Source organism: Camelina sativa, chromosome 10 (genome assembly GCF_000633955.1).
Source record: "Camelina sativa cultivar DH55 chromosome 10, Cs, whole genome shotgun sequence".
Classification (NCBI taxonomy): Eukaryota; Viridiplantae; Streptophyta; class Magnoliopsida; order Brassicales; family Brassicaceae; genus Camelina; species Camelina sativa.
The window spans coordinates 21,736,379-21,747,591 of NC_025694.1; the positions used below are offsets into that span (position 1 = coordinate 21,736,379).

The 11,213-nt window shown below is 41.3% G+C and overlaps 1 protein-coding gene across 1 annotated transcript; it reads right to left on the reverse strand.

Annotated features, from left to right (window-relative positions):
- LOC104720586 (cyclin-B1-2-like) lies at positions 3,855–4,680 on the reverse strand. The gene is made up of 3 exons (XM_019230788.1): positions 4,579–4,680; positions 4,337–4,437; positions 3,855–4,047 (listed from the first exon to the last, which is right to left on the reverse strand). The coding sequence occupies exons 1-3, from the start codon at positions 4,663–4,665 to the stop codon at positions 3,855–3,857; spliced, it is 381 nt and encodes a 126-aa protein (XP_019086333.1). The 5' UTR covers positions 4,666–4,680.

An 11,213-nucleotide genomic window follows, 5' to 3' on the forward strand; every position in this document is an offset into this window, starting at 1 on the left:
ATCCCCTCAGGAGAACATCATCCCCTCTGCCACTCTCGGAGCCCACACCCCCTCGAGCTATCGGTATTCTGTGAAAACCACCATCCCTTCAGGAGCAACAATCCTTAACGACTATAAACATCTTTTGACCAAAAGTACCTCATGTGGTCTGAGTATAACATTGCAATGTTACACCTACCTACTCAACTTCTAACATCCAACTGGATTAACCACCAAACAGCAAAATATCTGCTGCAAAAACATATGTCCACCTATTTCCCTGATAGTAAGATTTTACTTCTCTACTGAAGTTCAATTCCCTAAGCACTTAAATTGTCATTGTAGTACAAAGGGTGTCAAACCAAATGGGTGAGCTATTAACCACAAAAGATGCAATCAAATCTAGCTAAGTCAAGCGAACCTTAGTTTTGATTTTCTAACAACCTAAGTGAGCAAGCAACAAAAGAAAAGGAGAACTAATAGCAAAACTAAGCAGTGACTAACAAAGCTAAGCAGTGACCAACAAAAGTAAGCAGTGACTAACAAAAGCTAAGCAGTGACTAACAAAAGTAAGCAAAGCTAAGCGAAACAAGCAAAACGTAAACTGATGCAAACAGATGATAAAAGAGAGCTCGTGAGGCTGGGTATCAATGATCCATGAAGTAACTTAGTCTTAATACAAAGATTCGATAAAACTTTAAACAAAGCTATCCCTAGACGAAAGATTCAACAACAGGTCAATCCACTCTCGTGACAGAGACCCTCAAGCCAAGTTACCTCCAGACCTAAATCTCTTTAGCGAAGCATAACAAGGCAGGCATTAACAACCAATCAATCAATGTCAATAAACACCCTAGACAACTAATCTCTTAGGCTAGGCACGTAAATCTCCGGTATTAGCTAGATCAGACATTTCACCAAGCCCTCTCGGGTGGAAATGCCTCGGGTCAAGCTTCAGATGATCAGAAAGAAGCTAGCATGAAGAACACTAATCCAGAAGGGATCTAAAAGATTTAAACATCAAAACCCTAGAAAAGACTAAGAAAACCTCATGGATCTCACCCAACCTCAAGAACTTTAAGAACACTACTCAGAAATCATGAAGCTCAAGAACCCAAACCCAGAAAATTCAATAAGCAACATTATGAAAAGAGATTAAAGAGAGATTAACAAGATTATATAAACTAAAGCATAAAAGAGAGATGTAAAACTATAAAAACTTGAAAGATTAAAAGAGAATTCGAATTACAAAGCCTTAAACACGTTTTGTTTCTTGAGAGAAGTTCTAAAAATAGCTAAAAAGGAGCTTCTCAAGTCTAAACAAATGAGACATATTTATACTAAACTTGTGAAAACCCTAGTCAAAGTCAACGATTTTTAAGTCGGTTGATGCTTAGCACGATCTCGCTCTCCTCTGCTTCCAACAGCTCGATCGAGCTATGCTTTCTCCTCTTGTCCAGCTTTGGTTTCGCGTTCCACTTCAGCTCGATCGAGCTCTTCTTTGTCTCAGACAGCTCGACCGTCCTTTCTTTCAATCAGCTCGATCGAGCTCTGCCTCTTGTGTCAGTCGCTCCGCCTTGTCTTCTGCTCTGCATGCGTTAGGCTAGATTCCGCTTCAGTTGGTCATTCTGCCTTGGTTCGACTTCCTCTGCTTCACTTCGTCTTCCCAGCTTCGTGTTCCCAAAAGCTCTCCAAAACCTGATAACAACTCCATATGCAACAATGTATGCAATGCTAATGGAAAACTACTAAGTGAGTGAATTTATGCAAGAATGAGACGCAAATGCTACAAACACACGATGAAATGATGCTAAAGTGAATGCAAATGAGGATCTAAAACAAGTAAAATGCAGATACATCACTGCCCTTCTAGGCTCGATACCTCTCGAGAAAAATCTCATACCGCTCATCTACAACTGTTCCATCCTCCTAACAATAAATGGATAGACCTCAACATCCGCAGCCCTCGGCTGCACCCTGCCACATGCGGTACACTGGAGCCTGCACTGGTACCCCTCTCGGTAACCGCTCCCACAGCACGCCAACAGATATGCCAAGTGATCATCTCGACCCTGGGCTCCACCTGCTGTAACCCCACACTTGGGTTCCCAGCACCCCCGGCACGTTCACCGGCTAACCCCTCTGGTCACTCCTGATAAGCTTGCAATCCTACGACATACCTCCTCGTGGAACTCTGGACCACACACTCGCTGGCCTCGGAAACCCGTCCGGCCACGACCACGTCCACGACCAACAACTCAAACACCTTTAACCACTACACTTCCAAGAACAGAGGCTAACAAGCAATCTTAACATAACACAAACCACAAAAACATAAACTCACCGTGGAATCACATTGTATGCTCGAAGAGGATGTTCTAGGACTTCATGACACACACAATTGACTAACTCACATAATCAATGAATACATGCAATCTCAAACATCACAACAGAAACCTAGTGAACCCAAACCTAGAACCGTAAGGGCTTTGATACCAAACTGAAACGACCTGACTCGTTTTGTTTTTAAAAAAATAAATAATAAATAATAAACTACAACTAGTGGTCCCATACCCACTAGCCACCTAACCACAATCACAATCAACAACGGAATAACTAATACAAATATCCAATAAATATTCAATAATAATAAATAACCAATATCCAATGTCAAACAACAAGAAACAAGGAACCGGCAACCTAGCAAGTTCTAAAGACCCAACTCTAGCAACCTAACAACATCAGACAGCAACCAATCGAGTCCCTAGAACATCCTCCTCTTCATTACCTTGTTTCCACGATCACACTTTGCCTTTACCTGCACCGCAAACACAAATTGAGATGCATGAGTATTTGATAAACACTCAGTGAGGCAATCCTCCCATCTACTGGGCTATACACACAAGCGACAGTGATTCCAATGTTCTAAACAATTAACTATCAAAACACACAAACCAGGAAAAACGAACATCGTCTCGCTGGAAGGGAGGTGTCGACCGATACCTCCCTTCCAGCGAGACGGACACTGACATTGGTGTCGACTGACACTACCCCACAGTGTCGATCGATGCCCATTTTGCTGGTGTCGACCGACACCAAGTGGTGTCGATCGACACTCCACCTCCAACTACGATCCGCACGTAGCCGAAAGTCGTATCTCGCTTCCCAATCTCCTCCAAACCATCCAAAGCTCAAAACTCATGCCGGAAACATCATTAGGAACCTGTATAATCCAATCCCCAGCAAGAAAACACACAAAAAAACAACAAACAAGCAAGAACAAGGAAATCAAGGGCTTAGATTAGCTATGGTCATGCACTCACCTCTTTGCAGGAAGATTCAGACCAAGAGCATCGAATCCAACCCTCCTAGCAAGCTTCTAGATCATTCCCAGCCTTGGATCTCTCAAGAACAGCAAGGAATCTCACCAATCTCACCAAAAATCTCAAGAACTCTCTTTTTCTTCTTTTTCTCTCAAAAGCGTTAAACGGCGACAAGAGAAACTTCCCCCAAACCCTTCTGGTCGTCAAAACACTTAAATATCTCGGTTTAATGGTTTTTCCTAAACCAACCCGGTCCAAATCGATAATTAAATCGAACTGGTCGAATCAGAAAACATTGGTGTCGACCGACACCCCCTTGGTGTCGATTAACACCCTTACCCAAAACGCACAGTTTTGGTTCACGGGTGTTACACCGAACTTCCATGCCGTGGTGAAAGTATATTGGTTTGCGCCTCTCGGATTCACGAGGATCTGCGGATTAGATACCATGATTAGAACAATCAGAAGAACAATAAATGATGAAAACTAGGGAAAATAAAGAAAAGCTGAAACACTTTTCTCCTAGTACGAACTGAGTAATTCTATAGTCACTTAGTGATTGTAGGAGTAGACGACCAGTAGAGGACCAGTAGATGAAGTTGTAAGGCACAACCAAAATGGAATAGAGCTGTAAAAGAACAATTTTCCATTCAAGTAATCCTCAAAACCAAATTCATTTATAGCTCCTGTGTAGACTTCAAGGCCAAGCATTGACGACGGAATTAGTTCCGGAGGTCTCTGAAACCTGAATACTCCATAGAGCAAAACAAAAAAGATAAAATATTCACTTCACCATAGGAAGTTGAAGCAGCTCTATGTGAATACCAAAAATCTAAAAGTCTTCAAATCTAAAAAAGTGTCCACTCTGCGGTTTATGATTCCAAGTTCTGATATAATAACCAATTATGATGATTCATCATCTAAACATTTCTGAAGACAATACTTGAAAATTCAGAACAGCCATATTAACAATATTTCAATCTTAACAGTAATCTATAGAACCTATATAATGCTACTGGTTAAAAGATCCATACCTAGAAAGGATTTGCCTATCAAGATCCATCTTCAAAGGAAGAGCAGCTCCATAAGTATGCATAATCACTTTCCTCTTCATTTCTTCTTCTGATTTCTTTCCCTGAAACAAAACAAACCCTAATTTCAGAAATTCAAACAACAGAGTTCTCAAATTTACAAAGAAATGAACCAAATCAAACACACTAATTTTCGTTTCTTAGCCTAATTTTTGTTCACTTCCTTCAATGTTGAAATTGCTTACAGATTCGTAGGCTGAATCGAGAGGGTGAGATCCGATGATATCGCTCTTAACGCCGTGAAGACCAAAGCGAAGAGCATCGTTCTTCATGCCTTCGACCTCATGAGCTATCTTCCTTTGCGATTTCCATTACTCCTCTCTTGTTTTCTTCCTTCGCCAGTGTTACTTCTCGGCTACTTTGTGGTCAAGTAAGCAAAATCAGAGAGAAAGAAGAAGGAGAATGAAAATTTTGGTAAGTATTATTTAATGAAGGACTCTTAAATGTATAATGGTTTTAAGTAAAGCTCAAAATACAAAGCCCATTAAGCCCATTATGAAAATAAATAAGGTTGATTCAGTGAGCACGACAGAAGTACATTGGGATGACTATAGAAGGATTTGACATTTTTTATTTTTTACTTGAAACTGGTTACAAACAAAGGTGCCTCCTATAACGAGTAACACCTACATAAAGGAGGAGGAAATATATCAACAGTCTTAATGGAAAACACCAAACCATGTAACGAGGAGAGTAGGAGCTGGAGGCAAAATTCGTTGGTTGAGCGTTAGGGGACCCAAATGCAGTCTGATGGTGTTCTTAATTTCTATGAGCAGAAGAGAGGCAGGACGAGATGTGGCATTGTGAAGCCTGAAATTTTGTTCCCTCCAGAGAGCATACACTGAGGCTTGATGAGCTAAACGCAAAATCATAACTATATTCTTGTCTCTCGAAGGGTTCTTCAACCATCTACCTCTAGCCTCAAAATCCACCGGAGGGGATATACGAGCTCGTGTAGTAAAGTAAGTCCAAACCTCTGTGGCGTAAGAGCAGTCAAAGAACAGATGCTAGCGAGTTTCATCATGGTTATTTATAAGTTAGGAATGAATGATATGACATATTCTTATTATGATTCTCAATTGATATTATTGGTTTAATAGTGTACATTTAAAACTAATAAGATATAACCAAATATGTAATCGTTTATTAAACGCAAAATTAGATATTTCTTAAGATGTATTCATTTGAATTAGTTGCTATATTATAGGGATGTGATTAAGAGGGTGTGATTACATAATTTGGGTTATAAATTCTTTTTGTCAAACTCAGCCCTAAAAATTTGGCATGCAAATTAGATATTTCCTAAGATACAATGGGCATTAACTGTCATTAATTGGATGTAAACAAGTACGCTATATATATATATATAGATTCAATTCAACTACAAGCACCTCTAAACCATTACAATATCATATCAACAAAATAATAGACACTTGGTGTACCACGGGGTAAAACCTAGTCATATAATATTAAAAGTTTAACTTTATCTTATATATAGTTGTCGGATCAATTGGTTACATCATATGCTTTAATTATTAGAGGTTTTGAGTTCGAACCATGAGCATTGGCTTTTTAAATGTTTTTTAATTGACAATGACATTTATTTTTAAAAAAAATGGGTAAGATTGTTTCAGTTTGGTATGAGAGTCGAATCCAGACGAGTATAGAGCCGAGTGGACTCACACTGTAGGGGGTGACGGTCTTGGTGCGTAACGAAGACGTTCCGATCTGTTAGTGAGGATGAATTGTGACACCCCGGTTTCAGAGACTTGCGCAGAGGTTTAAAAGAATTGATTTGGCCCTACAAATCATCACATGATTTTTCCTGTGTTTTGTCCTCACTCGCACTGTTCCGACGATCACTTCCCAGAAAGTCCTCCATCCTGAGATTACTCCAGCATAAACATGCTTAACTGTAGAGTTCTCTCAGAACTCTTAACCGAAAAGATAAATGCACTTTAGTGACATAGGTGGCCAAATCAATTCATTTAAACCCCTCCGCAAAAAAGGGTGTAACAATTCATCCCCACTAACAGATCGTAACGTCCATGTTGCGCACCAAGATCGTCACCCCCGACCGTGTGAGCCCATTCGGCTCCACACTCATCTGGGTTCGGCGCTGATACTATTTGTAACGCTCTGACCGCCAGCTCTCAGTGGGCCCCATGTTCCCTCTGGGCCCATGGGATCACCTTTCTTTATGGGCCTCACGACCTCTAACTAGGCCCATGATACACTGAGATGAGATTTTGCAAACATTTGGCACAGATAACACATTATTAATAGCAAGTTGACCAGAAGGAGTAGAGAGCAAAGCGGAACCAGTATGTGAAATTGGTATTCTGGAACCATCTGCGATGGTGACTTCCTCACCACCAGTGTAAGGTTGAAGAACCGACAGATTGGCCAGATCCGACATCAAGTGATGTGTTGCCGCGGAGTCCATGATCCAGTTGCCCAGGTTGTAAGGCGGAGCCATAGCAACATTTGCTTGCGGTTGCCACATTGTCATGGGAGAAGAGGGTGGACCATCGGACGTATTATAGCCACCATGAGATGGATAATATCCACCACCAGTCTGAAGCTTTGAACACCGACGTGCGATATGGCCATAGACGCCACAAATTTGACACCTACCCTGATAGCCTCGACCTGTACCACGAGAGGAGTTGTTATGTTGTTATCCCTGCGATCCAGGTCGTGGCTGGTAACCTGTGTGATGGTTGAAACCAGAAGCTTTAGAAGAGACTACATGTGCAGTCGCCGGAACAGAGGTGGCGAGATTAACCATGTTTTGAAGTTTTAGTTCATGGTTAATCAGTTTTTCATGCACCTCGGTGATTTTCGGAGCAGTATCACTGTAACATCCGCGGACCGGATATTGCATTTTTGGAGTGGGTGTCTACCGACACCATGGGTGTGTCGATCGACACCAATATTTCTGGGTTTGACAAGTTTGTTTTAATTCGCGATTCTGGTTTGGTTTGGCTTAATTGAGTTATCTAAACCTAATATATAAGTGGGAAGCGACGAATTGAGGGTTTAGAAAGTGTTTATGTCGTTGTTTGCAGAAGAAAGAGAGAAAAGAGAGAGTTTGTGAGTTGTGAGGTTTTTTGGCTTCTTTTTGGTGAGATATGTAGTTGTAGAAGGGAGAGTTGTTGCTGGGAATGAAGGAGAAGCTTCTTGAGGTGTTGTTTCCATCGTTTTTCAACCAAATCTTCCTGCAAAAGAGGTGAGTGCTTGACCATGGCTGATCTAAGCCTGAGATCTCTTTTGTTTGGTTGTTCTTTGTTTATTTGTGGCGTTTGCTTGCTTGCATTTGTTGTTTTTGTGTTTCCCATAGGTTCGTGAGGTGTTTGGGAGAGTTTGGGACGGTTTCGGGATGATTTGAAACGGAGGATCGACGTTCGGATTCGTGCAGTTCGCGTTTTCAAAAGCAGTGTCTATCGACACCAGTTGTGCTAGCGTCGATCGACACCAATCTTATCCGATGTTGAGTTTTGCCTTGTTTGATGTGTTGATTGTGTTTATTTCTTTAGATTAACAATGGAATCTCAGTTGCTTGTGTGTATAGCCCAGTAGATGGGAGGATGGCCTCACTGTGTGTTATGACAATACTCATGCATCTCAATATGTGTTTCTGGTGCAGGTAAAGGCAAAGTGTGATCGTGGAATCAAGGCGATGAGGAGGAGGATGTTCTAGAGGCTTGATTGATTATGGTCTAGCTATTGTTAGGTTACTAGTGATGAGTTGATAGAACATTGTAGGATGTTGAAACTTGGTTATTTCATTGGTGGTTCTGGATTATTGCATTGTTGGTTATAGGATTGTTATTGTTGAAATTCTTATTGGTTTAATGGAATTGTTTTGTTATCCGTTGTTGTTGATTGTCGCTAAGTTGTTCGTGGGTATGGGACCTTTAGTGAATCAATATTATTATAATTATATATATAAAAAAAGAACGGGAAGGGTTGTTTCAATCACGTCCTTCGATCTGATCAATGATTTGGCGATAGTCATCAGGAAGACCTCCAAGGATGTAGTCAATCTGGTCTTCATGAGCAATGGGGTTGTAACGCCCCTGAACCGTTCACACGGCCGGACTAACCGCGGACCGGCCCGGAGGTCGTCACAATCAGACGATTGCCTGCGATCTAGCCAAGGTTCCACCAACGAATTAGGATCCCCAGCCAGTCCACCAGTAGCCGCCTATCCGCTACGTACATTCCTTAGGCTTTGCAACCCTCAGTACATACACGGCATTATGCTGGCCCGGACTAATCCGAACCAGCTCCACTTGTCCGAATTATATATGAAAATAATCGATTTATTATATAATATAATGTTTACAAATATCAATAAAACACGAAAAGAAAACAACGTTGGATCCAACTTAATGCGAAAACAATCGAATAAAAAGAAAAGAAACAAGGACTTTGCAACACAGCACGAAAACATCTTATCCGATCCATTACACTCGGTACTATCCTCTTAACTTTCCCTGCAAGAAAAATAGTTGTGGAAAAGGGTGAGCAATCTAAGATTACTCAGTGAGTTGGGCAACCCTATAACATGCTATCCCCTCCTAACATGCTAATCACAACCCATCCAACTACCCAGACATCCCCACAAACAAAGCAACCAATGCGGAAGCTTAAGAAGCAGGCAAACACACACACAATCACTCAAGCAAGGAACAAACAAGACACGACTCGTCTAGACCTTGACTCTAACTTGGCCTCCACGCCACTTCACCTTGCATTCACTGCCAAGGTGGAAAGAGCTAGTCGTGCATCAAGATAGCTTGAACACGCTTGACTCCAAAGTCTGGTAACCACACCACGACTGACACAACTAGACCTCACCCAGGGATATAACCATCAACCTGAGAATTAACACCAAACCTAGGGCCCATCGATTCTCTGTTCCATCCCAACACTCTTCCGCAGTGATACCACAAAGGCAACCCTCGGTACATACGCGGCGTTATGCTGGTCCGGACTAATCCGTACCAGCTCCACTTGTCCGAATTATATATGAAAATAATCGATTTATTATATAATATAATGTTTACAAAAATCAATAAAACACATGAAAAAATGTTGGATCCAACTTAATGCGAAAACAATCGAATAAAAAGAAAAGAAACAAGGAATTTGTAACACAACACGAAAACATCATATCTGACACATTAAACTCGGTACTACCCTCCTAACTTTCCCTGCAAGAAAAACAGTTGTGGAGAAGGGTGAGCAATCTAAGATTACTCAGTGAATTGGGCAACCCTCTAACATGCTATCCCCTCCTAACATGCTAATCACAACCCATCCAACTACCCATACATCCCCACAAACAAAGCATGCAATGTGGAAGCTTAACAAGCAGGCAAAAAACACACACAATCACTCAAGCCAAGGGACAAACAAGACACGACTCATCTATACCTTGACTCTAACTTGGCCTCCACGCCACTTCACCTTGCATTCACTGCCAAGGTGGAAAGAGCTAGCCTTGCGTCAAGATAGCTTGACCACGCTTGACTCCAAATTCTGGTAACAACACCATGACTTACACAACAAGACCTCACCCAGGGATATCACCATCAACTTGGGGAATTAACACCAAACCTAGGGCCCATCGATCCTCGGTTTCGTCCCAACACTCTTCCGCATTGATACCACAAAGGCAACCAATCGGACACACCCAAATCCTCCGCATTGTTACTCCCCCCAAGTAAACAACCAGGTACTTGTGCCGCATCATCATGCGGTTTGGGCTAGTAGCTAGCTAAACCCGAATCTGTCCTGCCATGAGATCCCTTGGATTAGCTCACCGGACATTCACACACATGTCAGGAACAAAGTTCGACCTCTAGCTACGAACCGAGACGTTTAACCCGCGAACTAGCTAGGACAACACTTAACTCTAGGACTCAAGAATCCAAGAATTAAGTACAATCAAAATAACACACAAATTTCAAGCTCAATCACAAGCAACAAACAATCACCACACACAAGCTTAAGCCACAAAAAAAAACAATCATGCAACTTTAAGAAGAATTCTATCATGCATGCATCCTATATGCTCCCAACCCTAAAGATAAATTTTAGTTCTTTTTAATAAAGTTTTGCATGCATTTTAAACCCCAACTATCTCTCATGCTGCGGTTCTTTCTGTCCCGGAGATTCTTGCATGTCCTTAGGGAACAACACTCCAATGGTCTGATCTTCCATCAATGCCATGAGGTTATTTTTCCTTGGTTTTGGGTACCCATGCGGCACTCTTCCTCGCATGGCCATACCAACAACCACTTATCCAAGTTTTAGAGGTTTAACTTATTTTTCTGAGAATTTTGGGTACTTCATACGGCTCTTTCCATCCCGGAGATTCTCGTATGGACTCACCAAAATCAACCCCTTTTCCTAGACTGATTTCCCATCAACTCTAGGGGTTTAACCTCCCTCAACTCATCATGCAAAAATTAAAGATAAATTTTAAATGCATGAAACAACCCCCATTTAACCCAAATTTTAAGTACGAAAAATCCTACTAATTTTTTCCATCGATCCCATGACCCAAAAATTTCCCAAATCAACATGCAAGGCATTTCACACTTGCAAGTGATTTTTATAAATATTTTCCAACCTTTAGAAAATTTAAAAAACCCCAAAAATCAATCATGAAAGGCATTTCACACTTGCATGAGATTTCTAAAAATTAATGTTCTCATCTCAAGTTTTTAAAATCCTTAGATCTAGCATGCAAGGCATTTCACACTTGCATATAGCCCAAGAAAAAGTCATTCCCCCCCCCCCCCAA